Source organism: Centruroides vittatus, unplaced genomic scaffold (genome assembly GCF_030686945.1).
Source record: "Centruroides vittatus isolate TY-2023 unplaced genomic scaffold, ASM3068694v2 scaffold_861, whole genome shotgun sequence".
Taxonomy (NCBI): Eukaryota; Metazoa; Arthropoda; class Arachnida; order Scorpiones; family Buthidae; genus Centruroides; species Centruroides vittatus.
In genome coordinates, this window is record NW_027122718.1 from 2,788,974 (window position 1) to 2,811,830 (window position 22,857).

The following is a 22,857-nucleotide window of genomic DNA, read 5'->3' on the forward strand; positions in this document are numbered from 1 at the left end:
TTAGGTGTATGATGTCTCCAGTTGTAATTCAACAGGCTTGCAAAAAAGTTGCATTTTAACTGTCAATCAAATTTTTAATTTTTACTATTGCAAGAAACCAAATTTGTGAGCCATATAAAATAAATCAACATCTATCGGATAGTTATCATTCAAATTTTCAATTCAAAATTTTTTGGGTCTGATGATGAGACAAAGAAGTCTTAAAAAAAGAACATTTTATCCAATAAAGAAGCTTTGTTTCCTAAAATCTTTATAATGTTTATGTTTCTCTAGAATATATTTTGTTTCTTATTGTTATTATATAATAATAAGAAAATAATAGAACTGAAACTAATAGAAATGAAACTAATTGAACATTCAGTTAGTTACATTTGTATTAGTTTCAGTTCTTTCTTCCATTTTCATGCTTTTTCTTTAAATTATTCTTACATCATGTATGTATGTATGTTTGTACAATGTATGTATATACATTTATGTATGTTTGAGCTTATAGTAATGTGAAACTATTAATGATAGCTATAGACATGTATGAATAGTAGCAATGATGTTTTTGTCTGTCTGTTAGAAATAGATGAAGTTTTGTTACAAAACCCTGTCCAAAGCATTCTATGTTTTCAGGCAGGATTTTATATAGGAATAAATGACTGTTGTGTTAGTACGGAGGTCCACTGGAGAGCATTTCAATATCATTTTTTCTATTGAGTAGCACATTGTCCCCGCTGCTGATACGATTGTCTGGGGAGCTCGCTTGTGTGATGTCAGTCACTGCTAGTAATGTTATGAAGGACATTGACAATACAACACTATGCTCACGAAATCCTGTACCCTTATGTGTTGCCTTTTATGGCAAGGTTGCAAACAATCATTTTCCAACAAGATAATGCTCAGTCTCACATCTAGAGTTTTCTTAGGAATATCTGTTACATTACTACACTTGCTTGGTGTGCTCAGTCTTCAAATTTATCACCCATAGAGTATTTGCAGAACCAAATGGGATGTTAGCTTTGGCCATCTATGTAAGGAATCTGGAGTAACAGTAATAATACTAAACTAATTTTCACATTGCTGTTGTTGCTAGAATATCCCTTAATAAAAAAAAAATGCAGTACAATTATCCCAAATAAGTTAGTTAGATTGCAAAGTTTAAAATGTGCTGGCATAGTTATATAATGATTTATCAAATTATTTTCATGCAGAAACATTAGTCATAAGTGAAACCAGTGTAGCTGAAATTGCATTGGCTTGCTAAATAAAGTAGGCCAAGTTCGTTGCAGTTACAGCTATTAATAACTGATAAATTTCTTTATTATGCATTTAGTTTAGAAAAAAAAAATCTAAAAATTAACAATAGAAATAAATAAAAATTTTTCAAAATATATTATAAAAACACCTTTACCAAGTTTAAATATTTTTATTTAAAATTATATTTAATTATATTTTTATCTATTTGCAACTACTTTGGATTCAGATTGATTTTTTTAATTATAGTATTTTGTGTATTATATTGAAATAATTAACTTACAAAATAATAAGTTATGCACACAAATTGTTAACAGTATACAATGACAATAATTGTATGATAATTTACCATATTAAATTAATAGAAATTATTATGCTTATAATCACAGAAATTCGTATTTAATATCATCAGTTTAACTTTGCTGTTGTAGTTGCATAGTATAAGATTATTTTTGGTGTTTTTTTATTTATTTATTTTCAATTTCAGCTTAGTATTTCAGTATTCTAATTATTTAATAAAGTATTATATTTAAAACTCATAGTTTAGTAAATTCCTTCATCCACATAGAGAATTTTATGAAGATGAAAGAATTTAGCAATAAGAAAGAACTATCTGCATGTACTGTACCTGGCATTGCTCAGGCTTTTAAGGAGGTGAAAGATTGGTGAGTTTGAGTTAAGAAAGGGCGATAAAAATAATGGTCCTAGTAACTAAAATATACATTTATTGACCTTAGTATTTACAATAATGAAACTGCAAAACAAAAAAAATTGCTTGAGCTAGAGTTAACAGGGGTGGGATCTTGACATGTTTGTTTTGTAGATTTAATATTGTACATTTCTCACTTTGCCATGTCTGAACTATCCTGCCTTTGTTGAATAGCTCTTCAGCATCATCATCTACAGGATAAGAGCTTTAATTTGATACCAAGAAACATATTTTTAGTCTCAGCCATTTATTCAAACTAAGTTGGAAAAACTGAAATTCTCTTTCAATTAATATAAAGATTTTTTCTTGTAATTAAAGCATTAATTACATTTCTGGTTAGTTAAAAAGTTTTTAATAAAGATTGTTTTGATGTTTTAGAATAAAGTTTTATTTAAAGATATTTAATTATGATTAGTAATTCTAGTTTTGCAAATTTAAATTCATTCATTTCAGTTTATAGTAAAATTTTATATGTATAAATTAGAAAATTATATACTAATATAAGATTATTCGTTATTTTTTAGGAATATTCAAATATTTTATAATAATGGATTCTTCAAATCAACACCCAACTCTTTATGAATTTTTATTAGAAGCTGAATTATCTCACTATTTTAATTCATTCAGAAGCGAATTAAAAATTAATTCTGTGGCTCAGATAAAATATGTTGAAGAAGAAGATTTATTGCATCTAGGAATGAGCAAACCAGAACAAAGAAGACTTAAGAAATTTTTTCACAAATATTATCCACAGACATATCTTAAAAAGATTAAAAAGGTAAGAATAAGTAAAAAATAGCAGTTTAATAAACATAAAAATGAACACAGATTTTAGATTTTCATAGCTAAAAGATAAAGTTTGTGAACTCTTGTTGAAGATATGCTAAGATAAATTAAAGATTTATAGTATTCCAGAATAAATTTATCTCTAAACAAATGTGATTTAGCAGATTGTTCTAAAAAAACTTTGAATTCTGACTTTATATAAATGCTTTCTATGTGTGTGTGTGTATAGACATATATACACATATGCTTCTTTAATTTTTATTTATTTTTATGTTATAATCATAAGTACAGACAATTTAACTGTTCTGGCAACTGGAGAAAATATCAGAAATAAATTTTACACCTTAAAATATACACCTGCAATGATTTTAATAAACAAAAATGTTTTTGTCCTAAGTTAAAATTTATATTTATTCTATTTTATATTTATTCTGTTTTGTATTTTGAATGTTCTTTTCATTCAAATACATTCTACATTAGTAAAAATAATCCTTCGAAAAAAACCTTCAATCGGCGCGAGGTATGATTAATTGTCCAAGCTAATGTTTTCAGATCCCTCCCAAGTCCTTCTTCAAGCTACGTTTCGTTTGTAACAATCCGTTAGAACGAAGACCAGCCATTTTTGGAACAAAATTTCAAATAGCGAACTTCAAAATCCAACCTTGGATTTCGAAGTTTGAAGTTTGTTCCAAAAACGGCTGGTCTTCGTTCTAACGGATTGTTACAAACGAAACGTAGCTTGAAGAAGGACCCAGGAGGGATCCGAGAACATTAGCTTGGACAATTAATCATACCTCGCGCCGATTGAAGGTTTTTTCGAAGGATTATTTATATATTACTCCAGTGTGCATCGATTTTTATTTTACGTTTGAATGTTTAACTGATGAAGATCTATAAACTTAGGTCGAAAACATTTTTGTTCATTAAAATTGTTGCTGGAGTATATTTTAAGGTGTAAAATTTATTTCTGATATTCTCTCCAGTTAAACTGTGTGTACTTATGACTGGTAAGCACAGACAAAGTTATTTTAGTTCAGTATATTTTTTTTAATTTTAGGATGATAAAGGTATTGCTTATATTATAAAAATATGAATAATTTTAAAATGAAAAAATATGTATTGGGATTTATTTTGATGAATTTTTAAAAAATATTTAATGATCTGTAACTTTCATAATATTTACAAGTTAACTTAAGAAGTCACTCTTGTGAGCCATAACCACACACTTTTTTCTTCTAATGCAAATTTATCAATATGATAACACATTTCTATGAACTGTTGTTTATTCCAAATTCTTTTTTAATTTTATTGAATGGTATGTCACATAGAGTTCATTTTCCATTCTTTACCATTTTTTTATTATTTTTATCTAATATACCTTTTATATTAAATTTTTAAAAATTAGGTAGTGATGGTAAGATGGTTGAGATGGTTAAGGTGTCAACCTATCACTCTGGGAGACCTGGGTTCATAGTCCAACTCAGAAGTCTGGAAATTTTTGGAGTGATCTGTCCCAGATACATCAGGCTTTATACCTCACTATCTGGTTATCTTCATTGTAGGTCTGGCTAAACCCATAATGGGGTTTGAAGAAAAGACCATCTTAGTACTCTTAGGGTGGAAAGAGTAAAAAAAAAATTAGGTAGTTAGATATAGTTTCTCCTTGACTTACGACAGGGTTGTTCCAAAAAACACACCATAAGTCGAAAATAAAAACATATAGTTAAAAAAAATAAACTATATGCAAGGTTATACAGTACATAACATTGCACATTGTACACTATTGTTGATTGTGATAGTCTATACTCATGAGTAATCTCTATAACTGCCATGCTTGGATATTACCGTAAGTTTTTCATTGAGACACAATGGGGAATTTTGCAAACATAAAGGATATACTGTAAAACACAGATAAGATGGTGTATATATGTATAATCTATAAATGGAAGTCTTAAGAAAGATCATTAATGATGCATCAGTAGAGCAGCTTGAATTCAAATTCTAATCATTTTCCTGCAGTTTCACTTCACTCACATTGATCATCATATGTGTAAAATATCATGTGTCAAAATATTGTAAGTTGAGGAGCATCTGTATAAAAAAAATTCAACATTCAGTAAAGGTTAAAAAGCTAGACAGGATAAATATGAAACAAAGTTAAATGTAGATTGAAGAGGAGTTTGTAACCAAAGATACATTTTCACATTGATATGTTCTGAATAATGCTTTCTGTAATCTTTTCAAAAAATGTTCAATTTAGAATATGTTCTTTTAAGTCATCTCATCAAAAACATAGTGAGAAGTACAGATTGTTAAAGAAATTTTATTTCATTAATGTTGTTGTATTGCTAAATCTGGAAGCAATGAAAGAATTGAAAAAAACCCTTTCATTTAATAAAATATCTAATATTCTATTAAATGATATGTGTTTAAATGAATTTTAAAACTTTTTTAACAATGTACAGTACATTTGAACTTGTTTAAATGAAAAGCAATTGGACATTGGTACCAATTTTTTAAATATATTGGGTGATCCAAGATGAGACTAAACTAGCTGTAAAAATTTGAAAGAAAAGTAAATACAAAATCAATCAGATCTATTGTTAATATGCATATAGATCCAATCTATATGTAGCTAATCTAAATATAATTACCTAACACCAAAATGTTAATTAATGATAACGGTTTAAATTTCTGCTAAAACAATGTTTTACTCTAAACAGATGTCCCACAAATTAAAATGTATCTATAACTTTTACACTTTTATTTTATTGAAAATTATTGTTGAACTATGCCATCATGCAATTAGTTTTAAATTGTGAAGAAAAGAGTTATTCTGTGAGCCCAAATTATTGGGTGGGCTTGAGCCCTACAATGTGTTAGGTTTTATTGGTGTATGTATGGCAATGTGACTGGGGAATTCGATCCCAGTCGTTATTTCTAATCCTGGGATTTCGGGATTATACTTAGTCGATCCCGGGATTATTTATTCGGAATTATTTAGTAACGTTTGCACCAACAAACGCTACTAAAATCTGCTGGCAAAACAAGATGGCTGACACATTGACAGGTAAAACGCACTGAGCACTAGGCGGGAAAATCTCACCCCGCATTCTTAAGTCTACAGTTACATAACATACCTGACACGTGTGACAGTGCTGTGGACTGTACAGTATATCAATGCTAGATAACATAAACACTAAATTTAGATAATGAACACTTTTCCATTATCTAAATTTATTAAGAATGTCATTAAAAATGTACACTGCAAATTTATCTGCCATTCCCAAACAAATACTTTACCTTTAGTTCTCTCCTGTTCATTTTCTGTTCATTAGTCTATGCTCTAACTGATATAATTAGACCCTTCTACTTAAAAATTGATATCCAGAAATTGTATCTTTCATGGTAGAATTTCTGATAAATTTCCAGTAATCTTCCATCTCTACATAATCACTTTCAGAGTACTGTTTAGAAGCTAACTGTCAATTTTTTGTGTATGTTAGTTCTCTACAGCAAGTAAGTTCAACTCTCAAAACCCAAAAGATTGTTAGATGATGATGTCTGTGTGAAATTTTATTAGTAAAATCAATAATAGTGATGTTAATGATAATTCCTTTATTTACTGTATCTGGTAGGACAATCATTCATACTGTGAGCTACATAGGCTATGTTGCCACACCAGTCTTATTTAAAAAGCTATCTGGAGGGATTTTTTTTAACTCTGCCACTTGAGACGTCAAGTGTACTTTAATTTCAGTTCCACTGAGTCTGCACCCGGAGAATTCTGCACAAGCATTAAAGTAGTAGTTTCTATATTTTTGATTTTTTAGAATTAAAACAAGAGTGGAATAGAAATTTAATGTTTTCTTTTTGAAATTTATACACTTTATATCTTATTTTATTAACTTATGGTAGTCAGAAATACTTAATAAAAATTTCTTACATTAGTAAACAAACATGCTCAGAACCATGTGGCTGCAGTATCAACATTCAACTCAAGTTCAGCATCTTTTTCATGAAAGAACAATGGCAGATTTACTTTCAGTTTTCAATTTTAAATATGAGTACAGTAAGACCCCGTTTAACGCTGATTCGATATAACACAATCTGCTTGAAGCCTAAAAAAAGCGCAAAATTTATGCTGGTTTAAATTATTGCGGCATTTCATTGATTAGTATATAATACGATTATTTACAAACACGAACCAATCACCAGAAAGGGCCAAAAAGGTGTACTTTCTTTAAATCTATGTTTTAGTGAATTTTGGAAAAAATATAACATCATGGATACCGTAGGCAATATTGATTTCGCTTGGCAAGAATTAACTGATAAATGCATGAATGGAGTGTAGAAGAAGTTATGGCTGAAGGTATCCAAGAATTCTCAACGAGAAGAGCCTGTCACTGTATCGTTAGGTTGACTTTGGTCAACCTAATTGATACAACAGGACTAGGAGATGTAGACAAGCAGGATATTGAGGAGTTACATCAGGTTTCTGGCGAGAGCTTTACCAATGACGACCTTCAAGAAGTGGTAGAACAAGGAATTCATGTAGAACTAGAGAATAGAGATTCTGAAAACGAAGAACCCAAAGAATTTCTCTACAGATTTCCTTAGTAAAAGTTTGGTAACCATAACTAAAATCGTTGATCAAATTGTAGCAAATGATCAGGATTTTGAAAGGAGTGCAAAAGCAAAACGAAGCGTTTTGTTTGGATGTGATCTGATACCGACATTTGCTTCAGGAAAGAAAAAGAATGTGACAAATGACACTAGACGACTTTATCACAAAAAACAAGAATTTCAGAAGAGCCAGAACCTTTGTCACAAAAAATGAACTTTACATTTCTGTGTGCATATGTTTATGTGTTATTTAACATGTATTATTATACAAATTAATATAAAAATAACTTAAAATTAAAGTAAAATTTGTTTATTTTTGGTCGTGTGTTCCCCTATCCCTATTTACTCTATGTTAAAATGACCCCGTTTAACGCTGTTTTGCTTAGCGCTTTGTTCTCTAGGAACGCATCCCCCATGTTAAGCAGGATCTTACTGTAATATATAAAAACCACAACAGTACAAGCAAACTGGAACAATATATATAGAATCTCACCTAAATGCAAAATTCCCAGCAATGAATTTTGCATTTAGGTGAGATTTTATATGAGTAACATAATTAAATTAGTAGTAATATAGATGGATTTTCAAAGAAATATTATCAGAAACATAAAAGTGAAAAATTTATTAATGGGACATGTCAACAAATTATTTTAAATACCCTTTTCAAAATTATGTAATGAGAATCCTGAATGGAAGGTTAAGGAATGTGTGAAACAGATTGCAGGATTGACTTGGATTTTACTGTTGAATTATGTTGAAAAAGTGAATGGAACAAAATTTGAAGATAAAAGCTGGGAATTACACAAGTTATCTTTGACCAATAAGTGGAAAAATTGGAAGCCTTGTCTCCACAACTTTGATTTCTTCAACAGATTTGTCATTAGTGGAATGATTTCAGATTTCTCTATTACAGGTGAAATCCTTAGCCTAAAGATGATGATGTCTGTAATAAATTCTGATCCTGATTTCCCAAATTTAGGTCAAACTTCCATAAAGCAAAACCTGCCCAATTCATACCTGGATTTGTCATGGTATATTTCTACATTTTCACTTTACTACTTGTTCTCATTAGTAGATACTGCTAGCAGCAGAATGTACTAGTAAGATGGAAATTTAAGAGGTCATCAGTTCATCTCAGACAAGCTGTATTATAGATGATAAGTGTTGATAAGACTGTCACAAAAGTCTATAATATTATAGTTCATCGCATGCTAACTGGATCACACGAATGTGTGTTTTATCCATAAAAAATCGGACATGAGAAAAGTTTCAGCATTTTGGGTCCCCCGCAGATTGACGGTTGATCAGAAATGCACTTGAAAAGTTTGGTATAATCTCATTTGTGGTGCTGAAAGCCAACAAAGCAGACTTCCCAAATTATCTCATCACCCAAGATGAAACCTGGAAATATTTTTTCTCAAATGAGGATGACAATCCATGGTAACTACTACACAATGTAACAATTGAATAATGCAATCAAAGAAAAATATCAGGGGGAAATGGGAGAAAGAGTCATATTTTTGAAGACAGTGCACCTAGTCATAAGATACAGGCTCTCAAGACAATTGATGGATGTGCCTTTGAAGTATTAGAACATCTACCATATTTACCAGTTTTAGCACTATTTGATATTTGTTTTTCTCAGCAATGAAAAGGTATCGGAAAGGATAACATATTTTTGAACGATGGCAGTCGTGCAGGAGTGGTGTGACACAGGACTAAGTTTTCACAAGGGTTTTTCAAAGTTGGAACACTGATGGGACAAAATGCATCACACTTAATAGAGACTATGTAGAATAGCTCTACAGTTTTAGTTGACTGTGACAAGTGCTTTCTGGTTAAGACGGAAACTTCATCCAACAGTTAAGTTACGAATTAGATTATGAATATGCTTTGATTACTATCAGTATTAATTAAAATTATTTGTACATCTTGGTTTTTTAACTGTTGATATGATAGCTAATGAACATACTAAATGTACTGAAAATGAAAGATTTATGACAGCTTTTCAATAATTCATATAAAAAATATTAAAATGCCATTTATACAAAACATTTTTAAAAATTGTCTAATTTATACTAGTAAAAAAGTACTTACAAAATTTAATTAGTAGTAATTTTTTAACTTAATGGGTATTTAAAATTTTAAAGAGGTTTGCTTGATTTATTATTAGAATTTATTAATGTTAGTACTGTAGCATTAATAAAACATAAATTCTTGAATATTGATTTCACAACTTTTGATAAAGTCAAGTGTTTGAAAGAAAGTCACTTCATAGTGTCAGCATAGAGCAAAATGTATTATATTTAACTTTCTTAGTTAAAGAGGACATGAAATTTTCTATTAAATGTTCTTATTGTTGGTGATTAACAGTTTAGAATAAGTTTAGATACTTGATGTGGTTTAATTTTCAAAATGATTGGTAGATTGTTCTTTTCTCTAATATAACATATATGTTTTGCTTTTAAAATTTACAATATATATCATAATAATAAAAGCTTTTTTATTTGGAATCTCCTGTAAAGTACATCAAAAATGAGTTATTAACTATGAGTCCTGTGAGTTATTAACTAATTTAAAAACTTGCAGGATTTTTTTAAGATTGATACTTTTTTCCTAAGACTTTTAATTTTTAGTATTAGAATTTAGATAGATATTATTGTAAGATATTTAGGTGTAATTAATAATAATAATAATAATTTTTTTAAATAAAAATTTCAGATGATTCTTTCAAAAAATAAAGATGATGCAGATCGTGTATCTGTTTTAGAAAATGATTCCTTGGAAAGACCAAATATAAAAGTTCCAAGTAAACATATAATATCCATGGATAATATATCTTTAAATAAAGAATTGGGTGTTGGAGAATTTGGAGTTGTTCAGCAAGGAATTTGGACCAATGAAGATGGTGAAAGAGTAAGAATTATTATTTTACATTTATTTAATTTAAATATTTATTAAATTTTGATTTTGGCATAAATTATTATCTATATTTTAATATTTAAACTAAACAAATTTTTATTATAATATGTGAATTGTTATACAAATGAAAAAATATCAGTAAACACAATTTTTAATACTAATACTTATTTCATTAATATTAAATACTAAAATGTATTTGATATTAATGAAATTATTTGACTCTTATAAATTTTTTATTCAGTTTTGCATGTACTGTAATTATTTTGTTTTCAGTTTTAACTCTGATGTAATTTCAATATTTTGAAGTGGTTAGTCAATAATAATTAGATGATAATTATATATATGAGTAACTAAATATTTTTTAGTTGAGTAATTAAAAAAAGGTTTCATCAAATGTATCAAATTTTTAAATTTATTTCATCTTCACCTACATTGAGCAGTTTATTTAATAAATATCATACCATTACTATGAAAATAATTTCATATTTACTTATTCTATTTTATCTCTTATTAAATAAAAGAATAAAAAACCACATTTTTCTTAAAAATAATTCCTCTCTTTATATATATATTAGATTTATTTTGGATTGATTTTTGATGTCTGGATGACTAAGCGGTTCTACTGCTCTGGGGACCCGGGATTGAATCCACATGGGTCAAAAAGCTTAGGAATTTTTTTGGTTGGTGGTCCATCTGGATATGTCAGGCCCCATCCCTCACCACCACTCACTCACAGTTGCCCCATTGTGGACCTGGCTGAACCCATAATGGGCTTGCTAAAAGAGGCCTTAGTGCCACAGGGTGGAGAGAGTTAGAAAAAAAAAGAAAAAATATCCAATTCATTTGTTAATTTTCGTCCGATTAACAAATATAGTTTTAAAATATCGTCGCCAGGGGGTAGCTTTCCTCATCTACATTTTACCAGCGCCTATTTCGTTGTAGATAAAAGCCGAACCAACCCCAAGAAGGCATGATGGAGAATAGAAGACGTCCGTACTTTACCAGTTCCTGCTTCTTTACAAATGTTTATATTTTTAATTAGATATATGTTTGTGTTTTTAAAGGACTGTTTGGCGGCCAGTAGCCTAAAAGGAAAGGTCAGTCGCCAAAAGTGTAATGTTTGGAACTTAAAAATGGTGGTCCCATGTTCCGGAAGGACTTTGTCTTCAGAAAATTAATTATCCAATTCATTATTAGATAATCACAATCTAATTAAATAGAAATATAAATTTGTATAACTATTTAATTTATGTCTTTATTAGTAGATGCTACCATATGCCTGTAATATTAGAATGTTTGATTCATTATAGAAATTTATTAGTGAAATTATAATTAAAATTAAGAATAAATTGACTTATCTTATAATTTTTGCTTGTTATGGTATAAACTTAAATACAATTTTTTAAACATTTTAATGGCTGTACTTAGTTTTTTCTTATCCATCTTTACACTTTTATTCTTCTTCTTCTTTGTCTTTGCTTTTTTCTGTGTTTATATGGGATCAGCATTCCCATCTTTAATCTGTCTTCTCCACTTATCTCTGTTCAGGGCATCCTCTCTCCTCCATCTCCTCTCTCCCAAATCCTCTGCCACCCTGTCTCTCCATGTCAGCTTTGGTCTTCTCTACTTTCTTTCCCTATCACTTCCAACCTTCCAGTCCTCTTTCCAACATCCAACAGTCTTCTCTCTCCACATACCCAAACCATCTTAATCTACTTTCCTGCATCTTTTTACTTATAGGACTCACCTTAACTGTTTCTCTTATATAATCATTCCTAATTCTGTTCTTCATCACATCACACATCCATCTCAGCATTTTCATTTCCATTTTGTTTTCTTTTCATGGGCCCTTGTAATTGCCCACATCTCAGCACTGTACATCATTGCAGGTCTTACCGTGGTTATATATACAATCTTCCTTTCATTTGCAGCTTAGTTTCTTATTGCACAGTATCCCACTCATTTTTCTCCAGTTCAACCATCCACTCTAAACTATCTATACTGGTGTACTTTATATATTTTTTTATATATTCTTATATTATCTACAATTTTTGATTTTTTTTGTTACTTTTTATTTTATTAAAGAATCATGTTTTTAGAAATTATTGCATGACATTTAGACAAAATTATATATAAAAGAAAAGATTTTAATATAATTTTGATATTAAACAGCATTTCTTTATATTATTAATTCTCTATACTGAAATTTACAAAATATATTTTTGAATTTATCATTAATATATACTATAATTTAAATTCACAAGATATGTTTTTATTTAGTTTTATATAATGAAAAAATTAAATTATCATTTTTAAAAATATTTTTATATATCAATAAGAGAATGTATTTAAATTTTTTATTTTTTATTTTATCTAGATTCAAGTTGCCATTAAATGTCTTTGCAAAGAAAGAATGCAGAATAATAATATGGAATTCTTAAAAGAAGCAGCTATTATGCACACTATTGATCATGAACATATTGTCAGGCTGTATGGTGTAGCTTTGGATACAAAATCACTTATGCTGGTAAACATTCTATATGCGTTTTAGATTAAAAATAATAATAGTAATCTTAAAATATTATATATACAATGGTACTTTGTATTTCAAATACTTTAGAGTTTGAATGCTAAATTTGACAAAAATTTGCCTCAGAGTTTGAATGATGCTTTGAAGTTTGAACTGTGTGGGCAGTGAAAAAACATGCTCAAAGTGTAAATGCAATCTGTTTTGCTCCGGAGTCATCTCTTGCTTTCATGTTATGCTCATATATTTTCAATGTTTTTTTTCCACTTTATTTTTGGTATGTTTGGTTATATATATTACGTGTTATTTGTCGATTTCTAATAAGTTTTTCTGCAGTTTTTCTTCATAGATAGCTTTTAGGTGTTTCACATGTTTTGTATTCTTTACTTCAAAAATTCCTGAACTTTTTAAACCACATTTGACACATTCAAAGTTTAGGAGCATCTTCCCCTTTCAAATTATAACTTTTTTGCCATTTGTATGACATATTTTTTCCAAAACTCATGTAGCTTAATATATCTGATATCCAAAGACATTTCAACTTAATTTTATTCAAACAAAATGTGAGGTAAAAAGTTTAAAATAAGCTTCTAAACAAACTGTACAATCTCAGATTAGCAATAATATGTTAAATTTCAGAACTGTTATAATTAAATTCACATCTATGTTCAGAAATGACAGCTGTTAAAATACGCAAAAACTTTCTGTTCAACCCAATGTAATTTTTATTTATTAACCATGTCATCAGAGAAGCCTGTGAAAGCAATAAAGTCTAAGAGGACTGCTGTAATATTGACAATCGAGATGAAAAAGGAAGTTATCGCAAAACATGAAAGTGGTAAGCATGTGGCAGATCTAATGGTTATGTTTAAGATACTGAAGTCGATGGTGTATGATCAATAAATGCAGTTTTCATTTTATTGTACAGTATTTATGTGTTTTATTTATTGTATTTATGTTTTAATTTATTATTAGGGTATTTAATTGTGCTATTTTCACCTTAAATTATGCAAATTTTATATTTTAAATTTATCTAAATAGGTATTATTTAGGGTGTGGAATGGATTAATTTACTTTCCATTATTTCTAATGTTAAAAACTGATTCAGACTTTGAATGATTCAGAGTTTAAATGGCCTCCTGGAATGAATTAAATTCGAAGTACAAGGACCACTGTATGTTATAAAATTAATTTTCAACTCAAAACTATTTAAAATTCTATTTTACTAAAATAGAATCTGGATCACAATTAAAAAATAATAATTAAATCTTATAATTGATATAAAAAATTTATTATATATTAAAATAAATTCAGAAAATAGTAAATAATTCAGAAACTTGGTAATTTTAAAATTTCTATTTTAAGATTACCCAAAAGTGTATTTAAAAATTGAAATGTTTTTAACAAAAACTTAGTCCATTCTCGGCATCAAATAAATTATCATCAGAACAGAACACTTACCTTTGAAATTTTACAGAATTTTATATTAAATTATTAAAAATATAAATTATAATATTGAAGAATATTCAAACATATTTTAAGTAAATAAGAACATTTTGTTTGTGTACAATTTAAAGAAATATATAAAAATTTTAAAACAAATTTTTAACTTCATAAAGAATAAATTACTTTAAAATGCAAGCTTGATCCAGAATGCAAGTTACCTGTTTATCAAGTCTATAAAATCCAAGATCAGCTAAGTTTAATGCATAATTATTTAAATAAATGACAAACCTAGAGTTTATATTGTGAAATTATTGAGGAGAGATAAGGACTTAAGTGGAATCTTCATTTAGATCATTGAGCAAAACAATCAAAGAACATTTTTCATTTGAACTAGGCCACAAAAGGATTCTATTCTCACATCTTTCAGCTCAGCAAGTGTTAGACAGTGGTACAGAAGAGAGAAATCCATTTTAGTCATTGAAGATACTCAACCCCCCTCTCATATTTCTAGAACAATTATACATTCACATCATAAAGAAAATGTTTAGTGAATTATGTGGAGAAGAAACTAGCATAACAATTCTAATATTTCAAATTAGAGTATTATTTTGTGCACTTGTATAGATAAAAATATATTAATATATAATTTTTTATAATATACTTAAATATACTAATATTAAAATTATTATTAATTTTAACAAAATATATAAAATCCATCCAATAAACAAAGTGTTAATTATAAATACACTGCACTAACCTTATAATGCTTTGTAGTTATTAGTTACCGAAAACGTTTGTGTTATGTTCCAAAATAACTGCAAAGCATGCATGAACATTTTAAGTAAATTAAAAAAGTAGGAAGTATTAATTGAAAATAAAAAAAACAAGATTTTTACAGAAAAGCAACTTACTAAATAGACATTTTATATTATAGCTAGAGCCTAATTGGGATTAAGTAGGAAATGTTTATCTTGATTTCTACTGAAATAGTTGAAATATTCTTCTATAATCTAATAAATACTGTCTTTTACAAACTTATCAATGTAACTTCTTCAATTATCTTCCTACTAGTTAATGAAATATTTTTTATTTTTCTGCTAATTTTATTCAAATATATGCTTGGAAAAGCTTATAATAAAAATGAAAGTATTTATATAATTAGTAAATTTAGTTTTACTTTTTTTTTCCAACACTAATCTGTTATTAAGTTTATAATAGTTTAACAAGAAATTTTTGTTAAATATTTGTAATTATGGCTGCTTGTAGGTAACAGAATTAGCTCCTTTACGATCATTATTGGAATGTCTTAAGGAACCAGCTCTTAGACCTAGTTTTGGTGTACTGTCATTATGTGAATTTGCTCAACAAATTTGTGATGGAATGCAGTATTTAGAAAATAAACGACTTATTCATAGAGATTTAGCGGCAAGAAATATTTTAGTATTTTCAAAAAATAAGGTAAGTGAGAGATAATTTATTTAAACATCAATATTTTTATAATACACAATATATTCTTTGTTGTTATTATTTTAGAAGATGAACATTTTCACATCTAAGAAATGTATGACTCTATTCAATAATTCAAAATTATAAGCCAAAACCTATATTTATTAAATTTTTATGATTTTCATAAATATATTGACATAAATGATGTCTAATTAATCTTAAGATCATGTACTATTGAAAGCTTTATAAAGTCATGATTATCAATAAAACACAATAGTTCTTATTTTTGAGTATATATATTTAAAATTATCATTTATTTTATATTTATACTTTATTTGCAAGTATATTCGCATAATCAATGTAATATCTTGGCTATGCTAATTCAGCCACTTTGTTCTGATTGGCTATAATATATTATAATGCAGATGTCTGATGAAAGCAGGAAGCCAAAATACATTGAAAATAAAAGTTTGTTTCAAGAAGTCATTAACCCTTGAAACAAGAGAGAGGATTTAGTGTATTTTTTCAATGTTTCTATGTTTATACTTTGAAAAATTAAAATTGAGAAAATATTTTTTTGGATTCATTTAAAAAAGCAAATTTTTGATTAAAAACAATTGTATTATCTTTTGAATAATAATAATAATTCTTGCAGTTACTCAAATAACTTTATTTATTCTTTACAAGTTACATGTGCAAAATTTATTTACACTTTCATTTTGAAAATGTTTGATTTTTTTAGTTTTTATTATAAAGTCTACAAACATATATATATACAATTACTAAAAAATATTCTCTTTAATGATGCCAAACTAATATTAAAAATAAATCAAACTGTCTTTTGCATTAAAGATGTTTAATGTTTACTCGCAAAGTTTTTAATTCCAAACAAGTACTTTTGACATTTCAAAATGTCATCTTCAGGTTGAGTATATATCATTATGAAATACAATTTTTAAAGTAAACAACTTTAATGTCAACAGGCAGTTTGGTTTATTCTTACACAATTACTACATAATGAAAGAATTAATGTTTAATTCTTACCTTAATAATGCTATTTGAAGTTGTGCTAAAAGTTCTAAAATGATTTTTAAACATTCCAATTTTTTTTTATATTAGAACTTTTTTAACCTAATTGTTTTCTAGTAATTATTATGTGTATTAATTTTACTTTAATATACGAATAATAAAAAACATTGAAATTAAATGTTTTATTTGTATTTATTTCAATTTTTAATGTGTTGATAAAACTAATATGCTTTTCATGCATTTGTATTGATATTTAACAATTTTATTATTTTAAAAAAAAAAACAGTAAGGGGTTCCTTATCTGGAATTTAAAAATTTTAAAAATTTTGACAACAGAAACAAAGTTTCATTTCACTATCAAAAGATGGCATTAAAACAACTTCTCGTTTAATCACTGGAAAGGATAATCAACACACTAGAACCTTTTTGTATTCCAGTAAGAACAAATTTTAGTTAGAACTAACGTTTTCAACCATAATCATGGTCTTCCCTTGCTTTTGACCAGATGGCATTAGTAATTATGTCACAGAAAATTAGCATTATATTCAGTTGTAATTGGTGTGCAAAAATCTAGGAGTTTTAATAAACAGATTCTCGATGGCTGAGCTTTAAAATCTTCTAAAAAGCTTAATGACTCACAATCAGTAATGTTAAATCATGCTTTAAGTTGTCATATTGTTTATGTACAGTAGCAACATGAATGATAAAAGAAATAACAGTAGTAATTGTTTATGGATAAGAGAATGAAATGTTGGAAAAGAACTCTAAATACAACTAAAAACAACTAAATACAGGAGGACTGTCTTTTTTTATATATATTTAAATAAGCTAGTTATGATCTATCTAAAATAAAATAAGTGCTTATTGGGTTATGCCAATGGTCCTATTTCTTGAGATGTATTATAGTCTAAAGAAAAACACACAAGAAGAATAAATCAATTTTGATATTAACTATTTTCTAGAAAAATATCACTTTTATGAAAAGTTAAAAAATATATTAGTTAATGAAATTACTTTGAATAGTATATTGTTGACTTAAATATTGGTAAGTTGTGAAGCACTTGAGAATACAGTGTAAGAACTCAGTGACTTTTTTCTCTATCAGTCATAAACATGTAGTGTTAATTATTATTTAAAAAAGCATTTGCAAGAGGATTGTAATTAAATGCTGTTCAGATATATTTACAGCAGTATTTAATATATATTACAGCATAAATTAACAACATAATGTGAATGAAATAACTAAAAAAAAAGTGAGTTTGTCTTGGATAATAATGAAAGCTTTCTTGATGATGATATTGTAGATTTATATTTTTTTATAAAGTAAATAATACATATGTATATATATATTTTATCAGTGTCAATGGTTACAATAAACTATGCCACTGTGAGAGCATGTGTGTGTTGCATATAGGAAGCTTGGATGTTGGGAACGTAAAATCCAGAAATTTTGGAAACTATAAAGTGTAATATTTCAAGTATTCTTGATAAGGATTATTTTCTGTATTATTTGTAACAGAATATATATTAATAGAAATGAATAACTTTGCATTGTAAATATTAATCATATTACTTTTTTGTAATATAGTAAAATATAGTAAAAGTTCCAAGTAGGATTTTATTTAATTGAAGTAAGTTTAATTTTCAGACTGTCGTGAAACACGAAAACGTTCTTCTCAAATTGTAATTAGATAAATGGAATTTGATATATTAAATCATTAACATGTTAAAAGTTAATGAAAGTGAATATATAAATAAAATTGTATAGATTATTTTTATATTAATATTTGCGATTAAAAAATTATATAATAAAGGTTTAGTTTTGTACTAATAAAAAATTTTTCAGGTTAAAATAAGTGATTTTGGCTTATCTAGAGCACTGGGAGTTGGAAAAGATTATTACCAAACTAATTTTAATGTAAATTTGAAACTTCCTATTGCTTGGTAAGTAATATTAAATTTACAACTTTTTTATTTCTTCAGTTTATTTCTTATAGTTTCAGTTTCTTTTATTTCTATAGTATTCATAGTATAATAATGTGTGAGGGCCAAATTTGTATGCAGATGCATTGTTTTCCTTAAAAGCTATCATGTTAAAACCTTGATATAAACACAATTTAGGTCCAGTTATATTACAATTTTTTTTTTGTTAGATTTCTTTAACTTATTGTCAGGTGCAATCAATATTTTAAAATGAACAGGTACGACCTGTCCTGGGACAGACAATCTTTTCTTTCAGATTAAATAATATTTATCATTGTTTTTTTTCATTATTATATATTATAATTATTTATTTGAAAAAATAATATACACAAAAAAAATACAAAGCAATAAGGAAAATACAGTAAAAATACAATATAACATATCACTTAGTTCAGCACTATTAGAGTTGTCTTCATTAGAACCACACATTGCAATTCACTTTAGTGATCAATCTCAAAAATTTTTTTGCATTTAGGTTGCTTTCACTTTTACCTTCTTTAGTAGTTTTGACATTTTGCTCCTCCTCTTCCAAATGATCTTGAAGAATACAAGACATGTCTTATAGTTGTATGAAGCTATGAAAATATAATACTTGCAATTAAAAATGTAAAAGTTGTAACAAGTAGTAAAAACGAACCAATCTATTTTTCTGGTAAAAACACAAACATAACGTAACAGTTATAACTTATAATTTATCAATTATCTATAATACAAAATAAATGTTTGCTTTTATTCAGAAATAAATATATTTTTTAAAATTCTTAATGTTTACTAACAAAAGTAACATAGGAAAAGTAAATATAGCAGGAAAAAAATTAAAGAATTACTTACATCTTTTCCACACATCCACATAACACGAGCAGGTGCAATATGTAATAAGGATGGGTATGTAGTGGGTTATACATATTTCTTCTGAAATAAGTAATGGTTTTTCAAAATGAAAACATTCTTCACTCTAGTATTGTTTAGTGCACATATTCCTTCAAGAATATATATATTCTTCAGGCTGACCACATGCACTTGAAAGCAGCAGTGTATGTGTACATAAGAAGAAAAATACTGTACCGAGGATGGGGTTGCACCTGACAAAAGGTTAAAATTTGCTGAATTAATTGATGTTTTTGAAATTATGCTAAGTTTTTTCTTGTTAAAATGAATCATAAAACACTGTCAATTAATAAATATGTAAAAATATATGTAGTGTTAAGATTATGTAGAATAAACAATCTAGTTAAAATCAGAGTATAGCAAAGAGCAAACTAAAGAGCAAAAAAATAGTTAGCAAAGAGAAAATTGCCAGATCATTAACAAAAGCTATATTTTTTCTAAACAAAACTAATAGTAATTGAGTTGAGCTCTTCATAAGTCAGTGTTTTGTCTGTGATTGAAGTACAAACCAACTATACGACCACTAAACGTAATTTTTTACAAATATGTACAACTCGGCAAGGCTGATGTGATGATGCCAGAATTTTAAAATTTGATCTATAGGCTAGATATTCAAAGTCCAAATTTGCCATGTAAAGTCTATGAGCCATTTGCCAGTTGTAAGCCAGTCATGCACTACATGTCAATTGAGTGTCCCATTGCTGGAAATTTATGTTTATCTTTACAACAATTTTTTATTTTGATTTTCACACCTGGTGTTTAACAAGCATGGCCTGTGGCTATACGTCTTTTAAATGTTTCTTGTTGTTTTTGTTGGTTATGACATTGGACATTCATTTCCTCCCCAGAATATGCATGTTTTAAACTGCTCCATATTTGTGTTTTCGAGCGAAGCCAAAACAAAAAAAAAACCTATGTTGCGGAGCTCAGTTTCGTTTTCCTATAAAATACTTAGTAATTTTGTCTGAAGGTAGGCTGGGCTTCCATGTATAAATCAATATTAATATTTAGAGAAAATATTAGTTCTGAGTAACACTGAAGGTTGTACTGTACTTCACGCATATTAACAGGATACATTACCAGTTTAGCAATCATACTATCTGAATACTTCAAGCCACTCTCCTCTAGTTTAAAAGAAACACTATTTTTTTAAGATAAGTTTAGAAAATATTTAATTTCATCCAAATTATATTTAATTATTACTTTAGATTCAATCAACATTTGTAATCTAAAAGTATTTAAAAGTATTTTTAAATGATAGTTTATCAGCTTTTTAAAGGCACTGTTATTGAAGATAATAGAAATTTTAATAATGTAATTATAGGTGCTCTCCAGAATGCATTAACTATCTTCGATTTACATCAGCAAGTGACGTATGGGCATATGGAGTTACTCTATGGGAAATGTTTAGTTATGGTTTTCAACCATGGGCTGCATTAACAGGACAGCAGGTTTGCAAATTTTTAAAATTTATATGATAGAAAAACTTACTTATACTTTCTTTTCAAAATTGTGCAATGGAATGAAATTAAGAGAAATTTATATAATTAATAAATAATAATAAAGGAATTTACTCTTAATACTTTAATTTCCAGTAATCTCAAAATTTTTCTATTTTATAAAATTATTATTTAAAGTCATTATTTTCTCAAATCAGTTATACATTTATTAAATTTTGTTTATTTTCAATTAAACATTTTAGTATTAAATTTTTTAAAATGAAAATTAGTCTTGAAATATTTCAGTTATTTGTTTTGTGTTTAAATTATGTTTAAAAACATAATAAAGCAAAATTGTATAAACTTTTCTTAACTTTTACAAAAAAATTTCATGAGATTTCATATAAATGACATAAATAAATCAACATTAATGTTAAGTTCTTACATTATTCAGGATTTCATTAATATCATTTTGAGATTGTTCATTAAACATATAATATTTGTGAAATGAACATGTGTGCAGAATGAAAAGTAACTACCAGATAGGATATAAAATATTTTTTTTTAGTTTTATAATAGAAAAATAAACATACATATTTATACAGAATCTTCCAAAAAAGAATTCTATTATTATATTTTAAATAACTGTAATTATGTTAATTATTATCTGAGAATGTTGTAATGTACATTAAAATATTGGAAAACTGTCCAAGTTTCACATTTGCCCATTACAGTTTCTCAATGTGTGCACTTCATGTCACCTGGCATACAGCATCCGACTGATACTCAAATTCTTCCTACACTCGCTACTGCATATCTGTTGTCACGCCTCCCATTGCAGACACAATTGAGCTGCAGATTACACATGTTGCACAATGATGAGTGATTTTGACTTTGCAAACTGTAGAACACAAAATGCCTTCTCTATTGTGGAGTCACTGTTTTTGTTTACGATTCTTCTTAGATACAGTACAGAAAAAGATGTTTTATGCAGATGGGAGACAAAACATGGACAGTTACGCTATCAATTGTTGTACATTGCATACTTCTCAGATAATAACTAACATATTACAATAATTTAAAATGGTAGAATTTATTTTAGAAGATTCTGTATATTTTATATATGATCTTATAAAAAGTAGGATCTTAAATAGACAGTTTATTGTATTACATGTGAACATTATAAGAAAGTAGAGTAGAATCTGTTTATTTATTGAATATTTTATGGGAATTTCTATTGCTATCTGCAAAAATTCTATTTTCAAAATTTTTGTTTAGCTGAAAACTTACGAATATACTGCTTATTTAAAGCAACTAAAAAACATTTATTACAGAAATGTTTTCAGCTTTCTTGAAGTCATCTTTAGCTATTGCAATTAGAGTTGCTGCATACTCTAAAATGGAATACTTGTTTTAAAGAAAATTGTCATGTACTGTACTTGTTTATTTTTAGAATTCCATCAGTTTCCTTATGACACATTCAAATAAAGTTAATATATACATTACCATTATATATATAAATATGCAATACAAGTGCTCTAGATACAAAAGTTTATTTTGTTTAGAAAATTAAAGTAAGCAAAAATTTAAAATGTAAAAACTTACATGTACTGTATGTGTGAAGGTTACAAAAATATGTTTTATATAAAATGTATGTTTTGTCATTTTTACTGGGCAAAAAATTATGATCTGTACTAATGATATTATGTAAGAGTTACTTTTCAGTTACTGTTTTATTTTTTTAGTGTAAACGTGTTCTAACCCCTGAACAAGTTTTCATAGATTATAAAATTGATTCTTCAAAAAATTCTTTGAAG

The 22,857-nt window shown here is 27.3% G+C and overlaps 1 protein-coding gene across 3 annotated transcripts in view; it reads left to right on the forward strand.

Moving 5' to 3' along the window:
- LOC136989968 (activated Cdc42 kinase-like) overlaps positions 1-22,857 on the forward strand; it is an 80,409-nt gene that overhangs the window by 23,892 nt on the left and 33,660 nt on the right. For all 3 annotated transcript variants that reach the window (XM_067288278.1, XM_067288276.1, XM_067288277.1), the window contains exons 2-7: positions 2,473-2,726; positions 10,082-10,276; positions 12,660-12,809; positions 15,522-15,713; positions 18,577-18,674; positions 20,926-21,052. In XM_067288278.1, the coding sequence (XP_067144379.1) occupies positions 2,496-2,726; positions 10,082-10,276; positions 12,660-12,809; positions 15,522-15,713; positions 18,577-18,674; positions 20,926-21,052 (993 nt within the window). In that variant the 5' untranslated portion in view covers positions 2,473-2,495. The remainder of the gene's footprint in view (positions 1-2,472; positions 2,727-10,081; positions 10,277-12,659; positions 12,810-15,521; positions 15,714-18,576; positions 18,675-20,925; positions 21,053-22,857) is intronic.